The sequence below is a fragment of the Lonchura striata genome, chromosome 3 (assembly GCF_046129695.1).
Source record: "Lonchura striata isolate bLonStr1 chromosome 3, bLonStr1.mat, whole genome shotgun sequence".
In the NCBI taxonomy this organism is placed as follows: Eukaryota; Metazoa; Chordata; class Aves; order Passeriformes; family Estrildidae; genus Lonchura; species Lonchura striata.
This window is the reverse complement of record NC_134605.1, coordinates 6,759,616-6,781,001: the sequence shown is the minus strand read 5'-3', so window position 1 is coordinate 6,781,001 and position 21,386 is coordinate 6,759,616. Positions and strand designations below refer to the sequence as shown.

At 36.2% G+C, this 21,386-nt stretch overlaps 1 protein-coding gene across 3 annotated transcripts in view; it reads right to left on the bottom strand.

The window, feature by feature from the left end:
- The window catches only part of BABAM2 (BRISC and BRCA1 A complex member 2), a 159,314-nt gene that overhangs the window by 32,186 nt on the left and 105,742 nt on the right, over window positions 1-21,386 (bottom strand). For all 3 annotated transcript variants that reach the window (XM_021552247.2, XM_021552268.2, XM_021552258.2), the window contains exons 8-10: window positions 5,074-5,173; window positions 3,056-3,126; window positions 1,509-1,591 (exon numbers count right to left, since the gene is read on the bottom strand). In XM_021552247.2, the coding sequence (XP_021407922.1) occupies window positions 1,509-1,591; window positions 3,056-3,126; window positions 5,074-5,173 (254 nt within the window). The remainder of the gene's footprint in view (window positions 1-1,508; window positions 1,592-3,055; window positions 3,127-5,073; window positions 5,174-21,386) is intronic.

Here is a 21,386-nt window from a genome sequence, read left to right as displayed (position 1 = left end):
AACTATTCAGTTATAATTGTAGCTTTCATGCCAGTTTAATTGAATACCATGAATATTACACAGTTAAAACTCGCTCTGTTATTTAGCAGAAATTTGAATTTTGATTCCCCTGAAATCTAAGTGATTCAACATGTATTAAGATATGTTATCTCACAGCACAAATCAAATTCACGGGAATTTTAACATTGATTAAATTAACCCAAATATGCTGGGGAGTACGAAAGGTGGGAAATCTTCAGGAAGGCTGTACATAAAGAAGTGTAATCTCATAGAATACAACTGTCCAGTGACCAGTTCTCCATTTTAGTGAAATGTAAGCAAAAATTTAAAGAGGATAATTTTCCCAAAGATACCACTTCAATTCTATTTCTTTCCCCAACATAAATGATAATAACATGATGGAAGAGTTTTAATTTCAGGTTTGAGTTTTCTAAGATCACTAATGGTTCCTAAGATCATTAGTGTGTGGTAAGGTAATCTTAAGGCATAGAAGCAAAAGGATTAGTGAGACCATTTTTTATGATCTGCAATACAACACAGGGTGAAAGACTTCTCTGAATAGCAGCAATCCTGACTTCCTGCATTAAGAATTCTGGGACAAATTTCTACGATGTCATCAAGACAGCATGAGTCTTCCACATGAAAAGCTGGCCCACAATAAAAAAAATTATGTAATAACAAAGACTTCAGTGCTAGAATGCTATCAAATACCAATGTTGCAGCTGCCCACATTGCAGTGTAATAATGTGAAACATAAATAAGAGGTGTAACAATCAAATCTAAACAGTTACATGACTGAATTTCCCCAGATCAAAGTATCTTTGATACCTGTGAATTTCACCTTACCACAAGGAAAAACAGAAATTGAAACTTAAGGTAATATGTAAAAGGCACATTTACATATCAAAGCCACATTTACTAATTTCCACATGGAGTAATTCCTATATATTTAAATTAAGAATGTATTTTGTTAGTAATAAAATCTTTATTAAAAAATTTTAAATAACAGCAAACCTAGCTATGTTGTTAGGACAGTTTTGCCTACACAGTTTCAGTCTAGGAATAAGTTTTGGATCCTAATGACAATATGTTGTTATTTCTTATGTGATCTATTTTCTCTACATAAAGTGTCTTTACAGTTGTTATCAATGCATTAATTCCTGACAGTTAGAGATGATTTTAGGTATTCCTGGGTTGAGTCCTCATCACTAACACTTCTGAAAAGCTAAGTTACAACAGTGAACTCAGTCTTGTGTCAAATTACCAGAAAACCTTCCCAAGACCTTTTTGGCATTCTGTAAACCAACATTTCACTATTGGTGTGCATCCCCTCCTCTTCTCTAGATACAATTGAGATTTTGTGTTTTCTAAGTCACATCAAAAATAGATTAAGCACTGGATAAAAATAGCTAAAACTTTTAAATTGTTTCCTGTAATTGTACATTTTCCCTTTTGAACTTGCATCTTCAGAGGACAGACATTTATGCCTGAGGCAAAGTGTTACTCACTGTGAACAAGGAAGCAAAAATCTTTCCACATCAGCAACAGAGTAAGCTTTGTGAATCCTTCTGCATCATATTCCACCACACCACTATCAACAAAAACACAACAAAAAAAATGAATGCAGTTTTTGCCTTCAAATACTGGATGATGAATATGTAAATTTTGTAATACAGGGATTGTTATTTTCGTTTGTTTGCTCAGAATCTCCCAGGATTTGCTTTTTTTATAAGCAGTTACAATTTTCTAACTAATTTTAAATTAGATTAAACTTTTAACCTTAGCAATTGTCTTAATTATCCTGTGGTATTGGAGTTTTTTACCCAAAGGAAAGACATTTTCAGTTTAAAATATACTTTTGAATGAAAGAAGACCTGGTACCACATCTACAGTCCTAAATTGTTAAAACTGCAGAGACACAAATTCCCTGTACCCAAATTAAGATTCTTCTTCATTTTTGTAGTGAGTGAGGGGATAAAACTGAAAGTAAGAAGGCTGTGAAGAGTTTAAATTTGAAAATTTGGAAGAGTATATATAAAAAATACAAAACATGAGATAATAATGAAAAATTCCATATAGAATACTTGTTTGATAGATGGATTAAAAGTTTCAACCATCAGAAGCTGGTATTCTCTAAGTGTGAAGTAGTATCAGAACTCATGAACCACAATGCAGATGTGATATAGTAATAGGCACACGTGGCCCTTTTTATAATACAGTTTTCTCAGAAGAAAAGGAAATGTCTTGATAAAGATTAAGCTTGCATTGGCTGTCTACTCATACATCCAGTTGAAGTTATTGTTATCTATTTATCACTGTATTAAATTTGGGTGCATGCTAGAAGAAAGCTGTTTTCCTAACCTCACTTGAGAGATTTGAAGGGTTCCTGAATATCCATGTCACTGGCATCACCTCTTGGAAGCACAAACCCCTCATCTCAATTAGCTAAAGGCTTGGACTCTGGCTCAATTTAGGCAGGAAACCAAAGTGCCAACCCTTCACAGTGCCATGGCTGCCCTGATTAATTGATTTGTGAAGCTAATGTGTTATCATTCCTGGCCATGCACCTTTCATCTGCAGGAATGCAACATGACCCAAGGGCCTCTTCTCTTGAGAGACAGAATACTGGTTGTTGGTGGGAACAGCTGTCTCCCAGCCCTACCTTTACACTGAGCAGCAGCTTCTGGCTCTTGCAAGGCTTGGAATCACACCTGCTTTCCCCATTTTCCCACCTCACTTATCGCCTGTTAGTGAAAGACCCCTTAAGTAATTTATTCAGAAACAAATATACTTCTGCATAAGGAAAATCCCTACTGTCCCTTTCCCATCATCACCTATTTTCTAGAAAAAATCAGATTGGCCATTGGCACAGAAGTGAAATAATGCTGAAGTACTTTCCAGTGTTGTTACAGAGAGACAATCTGTACACGTAATTCTGTGAAAAATGACAAGATTTCATCTCATCCAGTGGACAGCAGCCACACAACCACAAACCATATGCAGAAAATGAGTTTCCCCCACACTACAGAAAAATATGCATCAGAAGAAAACTTACGTTCCGAAATGACTCAGGAAAGCTGCAATGTACTCTCTTCGCTTATGGTATCCCTGAATAACATATTGTACCTTAAAAAAGAAAGAAAACAAATCCTTGCTATATAAAGATTAAAAAACCCAAAGCCCAGTTTGTCATATATTTCTTGTTAAGGAAGATTTATGTTTGACATGGTAGAAGTTCTGAATCCTACATTTAGCATGATTTCCCTAAAGAATCCTGAAATGCCTTTAAAACAGACTCTGGACGTTGCACACAGAATATCTTGTAAAGAAATCTCTTCAATCATGTCTGAGTAAAACTTAAGTCTTTCACAATAGACTGAAGCACTGTTTAACTGCACAAGACAAAGACTGAAAGAAAGAAATGCTCAGCATTGCCTTACTGAAGTTTGAGAGTAGAAATCTGTGATAGGCAAATCAGTTATCTGAACTGACACTAAGCTAAGTGTCAAAATAACATTCTGGTTATAAAAGAGAAGAAAAAATTAAATTTCTTGCACAACTGATCTTGGGTGTTTTCTGAAGACTGCACCTCCAACAAGATCTTCTGAACATTAAGCTCTTTCACTGGTTTCATGCTGACTCAGGGAGCCACCTACTCAACTACAAGCAACAGTTTCTGAGGTACTCTGGGTTTTGAAAGACTTCTATCCTGGCACAGAGAAAATCCAACAATTCTAAATTTGGAGACTTAAGGCAAAATTCTCCTCACACCATGTATGTTTTCTCATTAATTTGGGTGGCATCACTTAAGAGAACAGTGTGAGCAGGGTTTGACCCATAACAAAACCGATGCATGTGTCACCAGGCTGCAAGGACATCTGGTTTACAACTGGTGACTTGAAAGTAGTTATGGTATGGTTCTATATGTGATTCTCCATGTAAATTCCTTTGCTTTCCAGAATAAAAACTAGCATTTAGGAACATTTTCTCCCTCACTGAAAAGAACAGGAAGAGTATTTTCTTGGCTATGGCAATACTAACATTACTTGGCTGGCAAATGCTTTCCTAAAATTACTGAAAAAGTCTTGATACAACCATTGCTGAGAGCTGCCTTGTATAACTTAAATACTATTTATAAACTCAAACATTGTATTTTATAAAACACTAAGATTATTTTGAAGGCTTTGTGTAGGATCTGAAATGTTATTTTGGGAAGAGGAAAACATACGATAAGTTTGCTTAAGTGACTTCGTTTAAGAAAGGATAAAAACAGCCCGGTGTACTTGCAGATTTTAAAAACAGAAAGTAATTTTAACAGAAAACCACAACAAAAACAACTCTAATGATAGATTCCAATATAATTATGAAAATAGATTCTGAAGAAACTTTTTCTAAAAGATAAAATTATTCTCTTCATTTAGACAATTGAAGGTAAAAATAATATACAAATAGGAAGTCTGTAATAGGTAAATTTCTAAATGTTGACCCCTAAGCCTTCTTTAGAAAATTATACTTAAATAATGGTGAAACTTTCAAAATACTATAATCCTTCTTTTTTGTTTAAACAGTAAGCTAACTGGAACACAACCTTTTCAGCAACCTTAAGTAGCTATTGCTGTATAAACATCCCAAGAAACTGCTGATTCAGTTCATCTGGATGAAACATCTGAGAAGAAAAATAATGGAAAGTACTCAAAACCTACAATAATGACTGGGGTATGAGAACTTGCAACTAGAACAACAATATGCAAATTACACATCTGTATTTACTAAAAAGCAGTATACTGCAATGCAGTGTTGTACAATACAATAACATTTTATCCTAAATCATAACATATCACAGTAAGAAAAAAAACTGCTCTGGGATCTAATCCCAAACTCACTTGTTTACCTAAAGGAGTCATTCCATTCAATGTCATGCTCAGGTGCCCAGCTCTTACCAGCAAGGTATTCCCTGTGTAGTTCAGCCTAAGTATGCCTTGCTTTGCATACCTGGCAGAAGAATAATGATGTCTGTGAAAATGCAGCACAGTGCATAAGGGAAAGGAAAGCTGATTGTCTGCAGCAGTTTACCTTGTTAGTTAGGAGCTGGCATACTTGGGGTACGTAGTCGATGAGACAACCTCCACCAGGAAAGGCTGGGATGTGAAGGGCAGATGATCCTCCAAGCGCACTAGAAAAATAATTTAAGAATGCATTACATGTACAGCCCCTGAGATTTGAAAATTATTTCTGCACAGTCCTCTTTCCCTATTCTTGAAGTCAGATGGCCAAGAGGAAGTGTATTTTATGCTGTGGTGATAATAAAGGTATTGAGCGATACCATCTATAAAACAGGTTATACCATGACCCACTGTAAATTAACCACTTAAATCAAGAGTATCACTAACACAAAACATTCTCTCAGGAAATAGCTTTTTCATTGTGAACAGTTCTGCTTCTTAGCCTTCATCAGTAAGATGTGGAGTACTGTAGTTCAGACATCTTGTTAGTGGGGGAGGAGAGGACCTGAAGTCCTCAGCTATTCCAAAATCCACCTTCAAACCAGCTAAGAATAATCAAAATAATTGGGACTGAGGAGGATAGATGGCCAGATGCAAATATCAGTTATGTCATCTACTCCAGTTTTGGATTTCCCAATAGAACACAGATGTTAACCTATTAAATCAAGGGGGGAGTGGGTCAGAAAGATTATCAGGTACATGATGATGTAAGAAGGATGGTGAAAGAAATGGATTTGTTCAGTCTTCAGAGAACACTGCAGAGGGGGGATACTGAGAAGGGAAGCAGAAAGCATATTGATAACTTCAATTATCTAATGGAAAATTATAGAGGTGGTGGAGTCAGAGGCTTCTCTGAAGTGGGACTCAGTGGTGCTATGTCCTTGGAGGTGCTCAAAGCTCAGCTGAAAAACAGAGGCTATAAGCTCTGAGGAGTGGCTTGGCCAGATAAGCTCCTTCTTGCCAATCTACATTGGTTTATGATTATAGTCTATGAGTCTATGATTTTGTTCATGCCCAGTAGAAAATTACAAAACCAAAGATATTAATTCTGTCCATGCACATACTGGACACCTGAATGGTAGGAAATCACAGAAATAAGGTAACTTCAGAGATGTATTTAGGCAGCTTAACCATTTGCCTCTATCAAAGGACAGAAGACTGAAGCACACCTGCTATTACTCAGAATAATGGCTTCTTTGGTGTGGAAAGATCTAACACTTATTTAAATCAGACTGTATAAGGCAACAACTAAGTAAAGTCCATGCTACTTCCTTCTAGCAGTACTGACCTAAATCTTTCTTTATAGTCCCTTACCAAATCAAAATTTGCATTACATACTGTGGATTACATCATTCACTAACCATCCAGAACCAACCTGGACACCATAAAAACGCCTCAAGAGCTAATTTACTTTGTGTGGCCTCCTGTTTACATGCTGTTTCCATGACAAATTACACTGGATAGAAAGAGAAGTTCTTCTCTGCAAAACAAGTCTTTTACTCTCCTACAGGATCTGGCCTCTTATTTTCCTCACTACTTGATAAGAAACCACTTTGCTAGGTATAAAGGTCTACAGTCATGCATCCCTTTGAAGGAACAGAGCCTACATAAATCAAAAAAATCCCAAACTCATAATGAGGTATATGGAAATCTGCTACTCAGGCAAAACAGTCTGGGTTTAGCAGACTGTTCACCACATGGAACAGTTCTGCAGGTCTGGATTTTGCAAATGCAATGATGAGAAAAAAAAAGTCCTCAGTACACCACAGCAACACAAAAAAACAAACAAACTTTTCTAGCAGAAGTAAGACTTGAATGGGATTTTTTTAAACAGAATTCAGTTTCCTTGCTACTACCCCCTTACTAAAATTATTCACACAAGAATATAATTTTGCAACTTGTGGATGGTTGAAAGCACTGAAGTATGACTAAGATGATTAGAAAGTTGGAACATTTCTGAAACAATATGTTCTTACAAAATTGCAGTATAGCGGGTCCACTGATCTGTAACATTGGAGAATAGAAAACTTGACCTCTGGTATGTTAGAAGTGGGTTGTGAACCTTACTTTAGGACCCTGACTTCCAGTTTATTTAATCCTTACACATTATGTAAATATATCCATAAAAGCCTCCAATCTCATACACAGAGCAACTGGCACTGTCCAAGTTCCCTAGCAGCATGGACATAGCACTGAAGATGCTCAGATGACTACAACAGGAATTACTGGTTTCTCTCCCAGTTACAATAGCAGCTATGAAATTAGAAGTCATCTCTAACACACTACACATGCAAAAAAAGTTTCCACTCCTATATCATCAGCTTACAATACATCTTCCAGATGGAATTATTACGATTTGTGAGTAAGGGTTTCCCATTTTACCTCTATCCATCTTTTGAAAGTAGCCATCCTGTAAAAACGCGTTAACATAAATGGAAATCCTGCCCTCCTCAAATGAAAAACAGACTGCTAAAAGGTGTGGTTTCTGAGAAAGAGGTCCCTCCACAGAAAGAAGGCTGGAATTTCTAGTATAATTATCCTCTGAAAACAGAATAAAGCTGTACCATCTGTAATTTATATTCTGTAGAAATAATTATGGGTAGGGAAAATTAAGAGTGGACAGGCGTCTCTGTTCCCTCTATTAGGTCAGAAATTCTGCTTATTAAATATTTTAATAAAATACTGCATTTGCACAGGACCTTGCATACGACCATCTCAAAACTGTCTGTAAACATTTAGCAATTAAGATTCATATGCCTCATTAAACTGATACTTACCTTTTATTTTTAAACAGGTGAAGAAGCTCGAAGTTTGATTTGACTGTGCTGTACTACAATGTCTGTCATGTTAAAGGAACATATTTGCCATACCTCACAACCCTGAGACCAGGCAAGAGGCCATAAAAATTCATTTGACTTATAATAAACCTGCAACTGAAGAAAGAAGAGACTTCCACAATGCCAAAGAAGGACCTGTAAAGGGTGCAAAATGGAGACAACTGGGCAAGGGAATGTCACCATGCAGCTCAATATCTAAGGCTGCTTTTTGAGGTACCTCACAGTCCAATGAAAAGAAAAAGTGCCAAACAAAGTGCTGTAAGTGCTTTTATAGTGAAGGGCATTCGATTTGGCAAAGTATTTCACCAGCACGAGCTAAAGATTGTTGCATGTCAAATCTGCTTTCCAGATAGTTGGGCCTCGGAGCATAGATCTTAAACACTTCTGTTTGCAATCAAGCTTTCCTTCTCAGTATCAGTGCTATACACCCCTTAAAAAGAAAAAAAAAAAAAAAACCCAAAAAAAGCACGTTCATTTTATCACATAAACAAAAAATGTTCAACAAAAAGCATCAAGAGATATGATGAGGAAGCACATACAATTGCTCCCCTACAGCTGCCAGAGTAAGGCTAGTTTCAGTACAATCAATTGAATTGTGTTTGATTTTTACACTGTTTTTTTCCAATAAACTGCTACTTTTTAAAGGCTAGAATTCAAACAGTCTGGTATTTTTTGTAATTTTAACAATTCATGAAGCAACAGTCTTAGGGGATGCTATTTCATTTCCCCTAGTACCAGATGAAGATTAAATACACAGCAGATCTACCTGTCTCAGAGATAAGGCTATACAAACATGCTGGAACAAAGACCTGCTGGCCTCAGAATTTTATTTGCTTTCTCTTACTCTAAGCCTACTCAGCTCTGCAAATCAACCTCATACATCTAATTTTAAGACAGAGCAGAGGCTCCTTGCAGTAAGGTCCTGTTCTCCTGGATGTCCAGAGTCAGTCACAATGTGATCTGATCCATGGTCTGGAAATTAAATTGCATTTTGTGAGGAACTCACTACTGAATTCAACAAGTGCAGCAGTCAGCCTGCATTACAAATAAAAGTTTTGTTCTGTGGCATGCTGAAATACAAGTTCAGAAAGCATAGCTGGAGTATGTTTACATTTCTGCTGTTGACTGGTGCATTCCAAGTTACTTGCTCTGTCTCTCAATGGACATATTTATTGAGACCAACATACAAAATGCAAAATTCTACCACATTTTTTGATAACTTATAATTAATTAAAATGTCTTTCTCAAGAAATCATCCTCAATAAATAGCTTAGCATTAATTCACAAGTTTAGAGAAGTGACTGTTTTTGTTCTTGATTATTTAAAGGTAAAGAAGCAGTTATTTACCCATCACTTCATTAGGGAAGAAGGGTACTTGCAAGTTTCAAGCTCAGAAGACTGAATGCTTTAGCAAGGAACACTTACAGGCATGTAGACAGATGCTCTTACTCCTATCCCTACCCCCTTCCCTACAGCTCTTAGGCCTGCCTAATTCCCCTGAACTCCTTCATTCTCATCACCTCTTCTCTGCAGTTCATTTTGCTTCCCCCTCTCTCCAAAGAGAAAAAAAATACAGGTTTCTCTAGACTGCTGAGAAACTTTTCAGCTAAGTCTGGAAAATGAGGATTATTTCAGACCACTCTCTACATCACATTTTAAAGAGTTAAGTGCTAACACATGTTATGCTACTACAACTAAGGACCTGTGCACATATAATAAAGTTTATATTTTTTGCTCTCCCTTTACCTGTTCCCATTCCCCATTTTCAAAAATTGCATAAGCTTTTCTGTGAAACAAACATCACACAAAAAAAAAGAACATCAACAGAAAAGCTATACTCTTAAAATGAGGTACCTTTTTTGATAAGAGTTTTTTTTTTTTAGGGAGAAAAATGTGTATTTAGGTGAGGAGATTCAGAACTGTAAGAATCATACTTATCCTGAATACAGTGTGATATAGCATTAAACAGCTTTATATGAAAAGAAAGTAGTACATAATATTGACTGCACTCAACATTTCTAACTCAATTCTTTCTGCAAAACACACAGAAAACAGGGAAAAGACAAGTTCAATGATTGTGAATGATGGAGTTATAGATTCATCTAACTTTGACAATGTAAACAATTGCCTCTGAGTGGAAAGACCTTTTATATGGGTTTAATAATGAGCTTTTCTGTCAGTGTGGCCAGTGTTAAAGCATTGTCAAATCTATGTACCAGTGATGGAAAGTAGACTTTACACTTTATAGACGATAGCCCTTTCTTTTACCAACTCTCTGCAATACCTGCTGTATTTTGAAACTGAAGCACACTGCAGACATGAGCATTTAAAGGGTTTATTACTCATGATGGCTATATCCAAGAGTAGCCTCAAGCATGTGGAAAGAAATTCCCTTCTTTTTGCTCTTTTTTTCCTATTTTGAGAGGCATGTTAAGGGCTTTGATCTCCTTCCCTGTTCTCTTTGTCCTTTGTTGCTGAAGTAAATAGTTGACTTTTTTTCTTTTGCAGTTTCATCACTTTAGTACATTACACCATTTGGCACAAGAGACACAAGGAACCACATCAAATAAAAGCACGTGACCACAAAAGCTGTCTTAGCAACCATGATCCCAGATTTGCTGTCAGTTTACCATTTTTCAGACTTGCCTGACTGTAACCAAATCCCTCCTATCACACAAACAACGTGGTGCTTGGCAGAAGCCTTGGGATAGTGCTTCGATCAGCAACACAAAGCTTAGCAGTAAAATAACAGAACATTTTTACTGAAAAATTGGACAGTCTAGGTTTGAGACAGCATTTTCTTTCCTTTCCTGTAACAGTCCATTTAAAGCAAACATAATTAACATATTGCTTGTCCACTCAAATCTATCACAAAAGGAAGGGTATCCACAAAAATTTCCATTCTATTTAAAAAAAAAAATAATTTTTACTTTGAATTACTTCTACTACAATACTGGTAAAACAGAAACATATGTTTTCAGCTAAGAGATATAATCTGAGGCATCTATATTATTGAATGTACTGAAAGAAGAAATAAAATCACAAATAGACCTAGAGGGAAAACTATGCCAAATCTACTTATCTGAAGAAAATCCCGGTCAAACTCAGACTCAGCATCTGGCCATCAGAGCTGAAAGGATGATACCATCATTTTTTCCTTGACCTACTAGTGGTTCAGAGTAAATACCTCTGAGCTTGTCCTGACTAGTGACTGGAAAAAAATATGAAATAATCACTGTAAAGAGCAAATACTAAAACCAGAATGTATTCTAGTTTCACAGGATGTGCAGAAAACTGCAAGTCAGACTTACTGAGCTTTATTTTGGCTCATCTGCTGACTCTGTATGTTCTAGCATGTTATTTCAATCCTTCTGCTTCTCTGCTTGCCCACCTATAATGTTCAGATGCTTACACTGAAGCATATGGAAGTTTAATAACATTCATAGACTAGTACAAAAGATGTGGGATTGATTAATCTGTAAGTGCTAGTATGTTTGGGTTAGTCCAACTTCTCTATCTGCTGCAGGTAAAATGGTAAGAAAGAAGCAGTTGTCTATAATGTATTAGCCATTCTAGACAAAGTGGTTATACCAAGGAGACTTACATTAGGTGTACAGATTCTAGGTTCTAGCAGATTTTAATCTATCAGACTTCAATGCAAACCATATCTAGAGTGATTCAACACTGAGAGATCTGTGGGGATAAGAGCTCTGTCCCAGGATTCTACTCCTTCTCAAAGAAAATAACTCAAGTAGCAAGACATTAATAGATAGTTAACCCTATAATGACATTAGAATTTGTTTCCTTTCATGCCTTCACTGAGTACTGAGAGCTAGAGGAAGAAAGAACAGGTACTCCTGCAGTATCAAGTTTTTCTTCCTGCTGTATGATAGCATAAAAGTCTGAAAATACTAGTATTTTCTCTGTATTTGATATATCAGGATAGAAAGGATTTTTCCTTTGCCTAATAGATCTTTACACTCAGAAACATTCTGCACAAGGGGGACTGCCAGATTTCTATGGTGTGTTGAGTGAGTGAAAACCTGGGCTGCTAGTGCTGGAAAAGGAAGCACTCCACCATCTCAATGAGATTTCAACTTGTACAGGTTAACTTAACTGATGTCAACAATATCATTCCATAAAATGGAACAAAAATTATGGTCACTAATTCATTCTGACAACATTAAAGTAAAAAGTATAAAACAATATATTTCAAACTGTTTCGAAGTATTAATATAGAATTGTTTTTCATAATACACTACTAAGGGGTTCAAAAAGAAAATATGAAAAGTTTTGCAGGTTATAAAAAGAGTTTTGGCCTTCTCATTAAGGCTAAAAATTTCTGACAAATGCTGCTTTTGTGTTGCAATTTACTGAACTGATGCCCCCCTTTAGTTTTTCTGCAAAAACCCCACCAATAGCAATGTGTATTGCAAATGTACTATACGCAGCCAACTGGGGCAGATAATAATGAGAATCCATAACAAATGATGGGAGAGCTGAATTTAGAGACACTTCTTATGATATCAAAAATAAAACTTCAGTGTATTCTTCCCCTTCCATCTCAAAAGGTACTGCTTACTAGTATTAATTCAAATTAATAATATTAAATAGTAAATATTTTTACTAAATAATAATTAATTAAAGAATATTTACAGGAAACAGATATAAGAAGCCCTGAACCAGTTGCTAAATGCCTCACAGTTTAAAGAAGAGGGCATGGTTCCTGTTTCAAAGAACTTTCACAGTCTAGTATTTCAAGCTACACTGCAGAGAGAGGAATTGAAAGAAAGAGTAGGAAGCATGTACATTGCAGAAAGGAGGCTTAAACTTTTATCACTTACAATGTAGATAAATAATTTCCAAAGCATTTTGCTTATTTCTTAAAGGTTGGCAACAAATTAAGAGAAACCTGAGTGAGAAGTGAAGAAAGGTCAGAGAAGATTTTCACAGAGACTTCAATGCAATAAGGAAATAAAAGCAAGTAAAACTCTCAAGCCACCAGGAAAAGTTGTAAGAAAGAAATCCAGACAAATAGAGCAGCTGCAAACATCACTGAACAGAAAAGGTAGATAAGATAAGCAACATGGGCAGATAAGTAAATAAAGAGAACACTGTATGGTCCTGTTTTGTTTTCATTTCCACAGAAGTTCAAAAACATACAAGAGAAAGACCATGTAGCCTAACCTCCTTCAGTTTTCTTCTGCATGTATCTCAGAAAGAAAAGCAACTGTGAAAGGGGCTGGAGACTCATTGCAACTATGACAAAACAAGATTTTGCTTGAAGAAAAAGTCAACTGTAAGTGAATTGTTAAACTTTTCCACCCTGCACTGGTTTGAGATGCCAACATAAACCCAGGAATTTATTTAAAATAATGCACTCTTCCCATTTCTCCTTCTCATGAAGGAGGAAAGTTGAGCCTGTTATTCTTCAAATTCTTGTTCTTCAGAAAGGTACCTTTATTGGCATTACCTGTTCTGCTGATATATTTATAACCACCTAAACTGTGAATATATTAAGGGCCTTCTAAGTAGCAAGTAAAATAATACTGGACATTGGCTGTTCTGCTTCAAGGGAAAAATGTAAAGACTTGGAAGAGCTGTGTCAAAAGATCTAAAAATGGTGTAGCATGAAGACAGGAGTTAGGAATTACAAACTTTTGCAAAAAGAAGAAAAAGAAAGAATACTGGACTGCTGGTATGCTGTGGGCAGTATGCTCCTGTGAAACAACAGCACCCAATAAATTAATAAAAGAATCCAGGATTTATTTATTGTAAGGATCCCTGGAAATTCCTCACTGCACTGAAGCCTGGGTGGCATGTTACACAGTGCTTCACAGCATTTAAAATACTCTTTTAGAATCCACTCTGCTTTAGTGATGAAGATCTCCCAAACAATTCAGTTGAACAGAATATTTATCACAAATCCATGTACATCATCTCTTATTACCCATCAATAAAGTGGATAACATAAATTAATAACTGCTCTAAGACAGTATCAGTGACACCTACAAACATATGCTGTATCTATCTGTAATTTCTGATGACTCTTACAGCATGCATTCAATAACATCCAGTTTACTACATTGTGACTGTTCACATGGCAGGTAATTTTCCAGTACTTGTACTAAGCTCAGCTAACCAGCAGTGTCTATTACAAAGCAAGAAAATGAGTCTCAAAACCTTATGACTCTATTGCCTTCCCTGCCTACTGTTCTTGTCTTTTTCTGAAGAACAACAGTCATTTCCTATAACTTGCAGCCCTTTATGTTCTGTGATTGCACTTGCTCATATTGTTCCTTATTTTATTTATGTTCCCTAATCTAGTTGCCAAATTACAGTAATTATCTCTTATTGTTAATCTTTTTCTATATTGCTTAATGCCTAACACTTCCAGTGACACAGTCATTTTGTAGAGCATTTATTTTTTGCCTCTGTGCTAAAACACTGCTGTGTTGTAAACTTCTCTCATGTAGGTTTTTTTTTTTTTTTTTTATTCCCCTTAGGCCATACAGTAATCCTCATCTGTGAATCCCATCTATCTGGAGAAACATTTTGTATGAAACACCCTGTCCTCTGCTTCATCAGCATCACGTTGAATTAGCTTACATGAAGAACAAGAAATACATACTGAGAGGGCAAGAAAACTTGCAAAAAATTTTCAGAAATTAAATGAGAGCAACATGCTGGAAAACTTCTGGATATGAAGTTGAGCATTTGGGTCATCGATAAGAATGCCCGAGGGAGAGAGAAAGTTAAAGGAGAAAAATGTTTTTCTTTCATACATCTGGCTTCTGACACTGATTTCCATGTGTATGCAGCATGATTAAAGGGCATTCTTGCTCAGATCTTGAAATTGGCTTTATCTTATGTTCACAAATGATGTGGAATGCTACAAGTCTGGTCTGGTGCTCCTGCTAAATGCTCCAGGAGGCCGAGTGCACTCTGATTTTATGTAAGCCAAATACACATGTGGACACAAGGCAAGAGAACATCAGTTTTTCATGTAAACACAGCCACTGTGGCTTGACAAACTAATATGAACCATGTTAAACTTGCTCATTTAACAAGGTGATATCAATCTGCTCAGACAGTTTTTACAGTCCCTTTCAGAGTCTTTACCACAGGAATTTAAGTCTGTTTTGTTCCCATGAACACAAATAATTCAAAATTCATCCTAATATGTTCTCTTCAAAACGGAGGGAAGCAGAGCTATGGATCACATTGCACAGGGCAGCCTTTGGTAGGTAGAAAGACAGAGAAAAATTCTCGGAAGAAAACACTGGCACTTTGAAACTCTGGTCTTACACCAGAAGTAACAAGGGTTCCTTCTGTAAAAAGGCAGACACAGGTCTACTTTTAAAACAGAAAAGGCAGAAAATAAACCCACAAATCTACATTGTGTTAAAATGGAAGAAGGAACCCCATATATACACAAGAAACTGGAAATCTCATAATTTGTAACTTAACAGCAGTGCTCAAGTTGGTCAGAAGGTGAATACAGGTATTCTCAGGATTTTGTTTACCCTGATGCCTGGATTTTGGACATGGAGCACACTCATTTTACCATATTCTGCAAGGCAAAGACTGGAGCAAAAAACCCTTTTCAGAAAGATTCCCCTTATCCCAGAAGAGATAATGAACATTCACAGTGCACACACAGATATCAGTGAGGCCATTAGTCAAACACAGACACTTCTACCCCTTAAACTGTCTTTAAAGCCGTCCCTCTTTCCCTTAGAAGCTGCACATACTTACATGGCCATTGAAAGACAAAAATTCCACCTTATCACTTTTTAAGGATTTGATTAATATTACTTAACGTTTAAGATGTTGAGTGGTAAGATACTGGGATAGCCTAAATTGCATCTGCAAGTGGATGTATTTACGAATAAATATCAGATGCTTTGATAAACCAAGCTCTTTAGTTGAAGAATGACATTTTCAGAAAGATTGTCTGCTTTTAAATAATTTCTGTTCTGTCATTTAGTAAGCCTGAAATATTAGGATTCTACATCTTGAATTGCTTCCTAAATAAAGTATTCTCTTTTTGGAAATTATATTAAGGCTCTTGAGTCATATAGATATGGAAAAAAAAATCAGATGATTACCAAAAATAAAAGCATTGAAGCAGTACTACATGTTTTATTAAAATACCTTTTATCCTAAAAATGCAAAGTGTTTTAAGAGCACATAATACAATTTGTGTATAAGTGCTTCTACAGATTGCTTCAAATACATTAGTACACAATGCTTGATACAATTTCTGTCAGGGAATGAATATTACTGTATGTCAATAAAAGCTGAGCAGAACTCACAACTATTTCAGAGGTAGTTGTGAGTACAATCAGAATTTCTCAAGCAGGTCCTCAGCATCTTTCAAGGTTGAAGATTACTATTGAGCCATTTCAATTTATCTAGTTTATTCTGCCTTCCATCAGCTAATAATATCACAGTGTCACCAAAATCCCTTGGATACCATCTACTCAGGCAGGTTAACTGTCTTTCCATTTTACAACATTTAAAGAAGATGCTGCACACTGTCTGTGCTGTCGATCTGCAACCACAGAAGTACACAATGTCAGACTGAGACAACTTCGCAAGCTTTTTATACTGTAAATATCTGTCACTCATGAAAAGTTATTTTGAATTAAGAATGTAAAAAATGAAACTTTCCATATTACTTAAATCTATAAATAGTGTTTTAGAATTCTAGTTTACCTGAGCAGAAATAGCTGATTTGGGGTTCCTGCCTGCTTAGGTTACTATTTTGTTGTGAAGACAAGTTCTCAGAAATCATATGCTCTTTGCTTTTTCTACTATTTCCTGTCTTCAACATACAGGCCACTATTTGATGTTTTAAAGTGAATTATAATGAATGTGCTAGCTTATGAAGATTGTAGGTCTGCTGAAGTTGGAGTAAAAAAAAAAAAAACCATGACTCTACAAAACAAAAAAAAATACAGTTGTAAATTTAAATCTAAGCTTCCCTGTATATAGCTTGTGTTCACTGGCCTTCCTCCTCGCAAATGACCGAAGGCTTTTCCTTTAGTAACTACTCCTATAGTTAGTGGTTCTTTGGATACCAATTGTTTTTAATTTCTTTAAAAATCACAGTGGTTACACTGACAGCAAAGAAATCATTGTACACTTTCAGATTTTTTACCTTTCACTAAGAGCTCAGGGTAACTATGCAATGCCAGCATACTACACATGCCTGATTTCACTCCAAATTAAGAATCAGGACTAGGGTTTAAAAAAAAAAAAAAATCAGCTGTTTTGAGATACAAAAGAGGGAATGAGATTTGATCCTCTTTTACTGAGGTAAATTCTTATCCACCTTGGTTTACAATAACAATATAATTAAAACTGTAGGACTTGGATCTACTGTACCTAATGTATTGCTTTCAAGCTAAAAAAAAAAAGCAATAGTGAGATGAGAGTCTTTAATACCATTAATCTACTTCTGACTTCACAAATGGCAGCCAATCCAATAACTCCTATTTTATCCTTTCTCTGGTTTGTTGGTTCAAACTTGGCATTTGTATAATACAATAAACTATTTATTTATTTATTTATTTATTTCAGTTACTACAACCTTGGCCACATAAATCCTTATCTGAATGTCTCCTTGATAAAAGGAGATATTGCCTTTTTACTCCTATAACCGCCTGCACCTCACACGTAAGCTCATATACAAAATGTGTAATATTAAGTCAACATTTTTTTCCCCCAAACCCCCAAAAGAATGACAATTTCAAAGTTTTGGTTCACACATCTGCAGTAATTTGATCCTCTTCTGCACACATGCTGTAACAACACAATGTTACAACATTAATGTAATACCAATATATGGACATGACCTAATAAACGTTGACGAATGACTTCTTTATGAGTTTTATGCATGTAAACATCAGCTATATTATTCCACCAATGTAATCTCTGTATTTCTTTTATTCTTGATTGCCTGCCAGTCAATGTTTACCCCCACTTTATTTGCACGAATCAGGACTTCACAGGACAAGTAAGAAAGAAGTTGGTGAGTAGCACAGTAACAAAGTCTGGTTTCCAGTGGACTTCTACATGTATCAGACTGACTTTTTTACAAGAGCTGTGTTAAAGCCACAGCACAGCAGGAGTTCAGCCCTTATAAACATCAGAGAAACCATGCTGGAAAGATGTCCTAAATGCCTTTGCCAAATGAAAAGCTTCAAATGCACTTTATGCCTTGCAAGATATCAGAACGTGCATTCAGAAGAGGAATCTTGACTGAAGAGGAGCTTTTTTCACCTAATGGTTAGTAAGGCATGAATTCTAATTGACGCACTTCCTAATTAGAATATTTGTAATTTCTTTCTCCCATATTGACTCTGCTCACTGAATATTGAAGTGAGCTTCAGCACTGTATTGAGCACTGAATACAGAGGGGCTTCAGCCTTTCCTTCAGGTGGCAGGAACAGTGTCTTCTTCTTCCTAGTGGTTATATTAATAAAACTATGGGAATTTCCTATTTTTGAGACTTCTACCCTTCTGCAATTTTTTTTTCCCCCAAATTGACCAGAAGGCTCAAAAAAGTTAGCAGGAGAAAAATGACAGATAGCTGTACATACAGATAACATTATCATATTATTTTTACAGCAAACAAAATCAATTTTCTTAGGAAGCCAGATTAAAAAATAACACAAATTTCCCACCAAATAACATATCTAGGGAGGAACTTAAGTCCTTGGCAGAGGTAACCAGCAGGAAAATGGCCAAGGCTTCAAGCTCTGTCTATGCAGAAAATGATAGCAATTCCAAGAAACCCACCCCCAAACCAACCCCATTGATTAACTTGAGAGCTTAAACAAAAAACTGAAAATCAACTGATTAAATTCACATTGCACATGCACTTGAGAGGACAGTGTTCCTCAGACACTTCCTGAATAAGAACCAGCAAAGGAAACTTCATCCATTAGGTAAATAATTTGCCAAAATCACTGGTCCAAGAGCTTCCACAAATGCCTTCTTAACCACAACCATAATACTAGCAATATACTTTCTTTACCATTAGTGCACATGGGTGCATACTCAAAAGTAAAAGTTCATAAAATATTCTATAAACAAGAGGTGTCAAAGGAAGGTATAACTTGACACTGTCACAGAAAAAAATATTATCTCTGTTGAAGGATGGAAACTGAATCAGTAAGGCAAATATGTTAGTCCTAATGAAGCTTCAAAACATTTGAAGCTCATTTGAAGGACTCATTTGAAACAGCTATCTCATACGGAAAACCTCAGCCTGCAACTGAAATTTTTTAAAATAAAAGAAACAAAAGAAAAATATTTATAATGGAAAACATGAGGCAATTTACAATGGCAGCAAATTTCAAAGGTTGTTCACTCTCCTAGCTCCTAGATTTACTGGAAAGCAGGAGTTGCTTAATACCACTGAAAACATCTGACAAAGGCTTTTTAGTCTAAGTTTAGAGATATGATCTTTTTTTCCTTCAACAGTCCAGAGCAGGAATCTATGAATCTTTATAGTTTTGGACATGTGTATTTATGACTCTCTTCTTGGGAAGTACCCACAGGGTGTAAAATTTAAAAGATACCACCAGCCAGTTGGTTTATACTTATTATTTTTTTTTAAAGCTGGGAATTTGTATTAGAGAAAAGGCTCTAGAATTTCTGCTAGTTTCACAGTAAGTTTACTAATATTGCTTAGTGAATATGAAAAGAAGGTGAATGAATCAACACAAGGAAAATAACAGTCAAAATACTGTTGATGGTGATGGAAACTTGCCTATGGAAACTTGCCTATGTTCACTGGGTACAGCAGAAAATATGGAGCTTTACCACCACTTCTTAAGTTAGAAAATATTTTTTTACTCTGCTCATCTCCTTCAGTTAGAATTTTAAAATCTAATATAAAATTAATATGTGTCAGGAAAGATCCTGTAATTCCATAAACCAGTTCTTCTATTATCCAACGCCAAATGCCATATAAAAAACATTGAACAAAGAAAGACATATTGGTGCATGTCCTTGTTGCTCTTGTATTTTCCACCACTTGACTTTTCAGAAAACTCTGAGCAGATTTTTCTGTTCTTATACATTGAAAAGGGGAAAAAAAATCAACCAGGAACCTTCCCTCAGTGGGATCTGTTTATCAAGATGTTCTAGCAAAAGCTCTTCACCATCTGATTTGCTACTGATTTATGGCAGAACAATTGCCTGTTATGCAAGTGTAGTTAGCTCTTGCAGGACAAAAGCCCTCCAGCACAAGTCACTGCAGTTTAAACTGTTTGCATTTGGTGAGTGCAGGGGATACTCCTGAATGTAGCTCTATCTACTCTTTTTTTAAACTTTCCTTTAGTTTCTCATAAGATTGCTCAAAGACTGATCATCCTTTGTTGGAATCAATGAAGGTCATTTCAAGCTCTCTGTAGTACTCACGATGGACATCACAAGCGAGATCTCAATGGCCATTTAACATTAGCAAACAATAGCCCAAGAGGCACCTGTGCCTGCAGAATCATCACCACTGGTTTTAAGCAGGGCAAAACTAAGGTTTTTACTCAGATAAAACCAAGTCAGGGGAGATGGCCGTGGAAATGACAAAGACATGATGAAAGCTGGGTTTTTTTCCTATGAGGGCTTCCCTCAGTTTTAGGCAAATGGGTTCATTCAGAGCCCCCCTCCCAGAATGTTTGTGTGCACAGGCACTGAGTGAAAGCTGCACTGATTCTTTCACAGTTAGGGGTAGTCCTGTCTCTCACATCTACAGCAGCTCTTAGAAAGTCACTAAGAAGCCGAAGTAAATAATTAGCTCTAACAGTGGGGTTAAGTCAGCACAAGGGTTCACTAGTGACTTGTGCTGTTTAAAATGTTTGTAAATGACCTGACAAACCTGTGAGCTGCCAGGTGGCAGTTCAGGGATGACAAGTTATTGAGGGTATCCAAAATAAACTCCAACCATGAAGAGTAATGAGCAGGCTTTGAAGCAGAGGAACTGGATGACAGTAAGAAAGAGATTTAACACAGGTGAGTATGAAGTCATACACACAGAAAAAAACAACCCTAACCAAAAATGTCAAATGGGCACCAAAGCATTCAGTTGCTCTCAGTTCAGTTGAAATATCAACTCAGCACAAAGTAAAAGGTCAAAACAAAAAGTATGGGATCATGAGTAAAGAAGAAATTTGTCCACAGCACAACTGAGTCTGGAAACCAGAAAATGAGGAGAGAAGACTGATTACCATAACGTGATGAGTGATGCTGAAAATGTGAATAAGCACTGACTAGTTGCTGTCTCTTCCAATGCAAGTGTAATGGCCAACTTTACACCAAGCTAACAGGAAGAGCTAGTTTCAAAACTAAAAGGAGGAACATCCTAATGCAAGAGGTAGTGGAGCTATGAAATACCCTGTTGCAATATGTATGCAAAGGGTAGGCTGGACAAGAACACAAAAGAAAAATTCATTCAGGATTACATATTAATCTAATTTCCTCAGCCACCAATGGCTTAGGACTGGAGAATTCTTTGGGCAAAATATCAGATGTG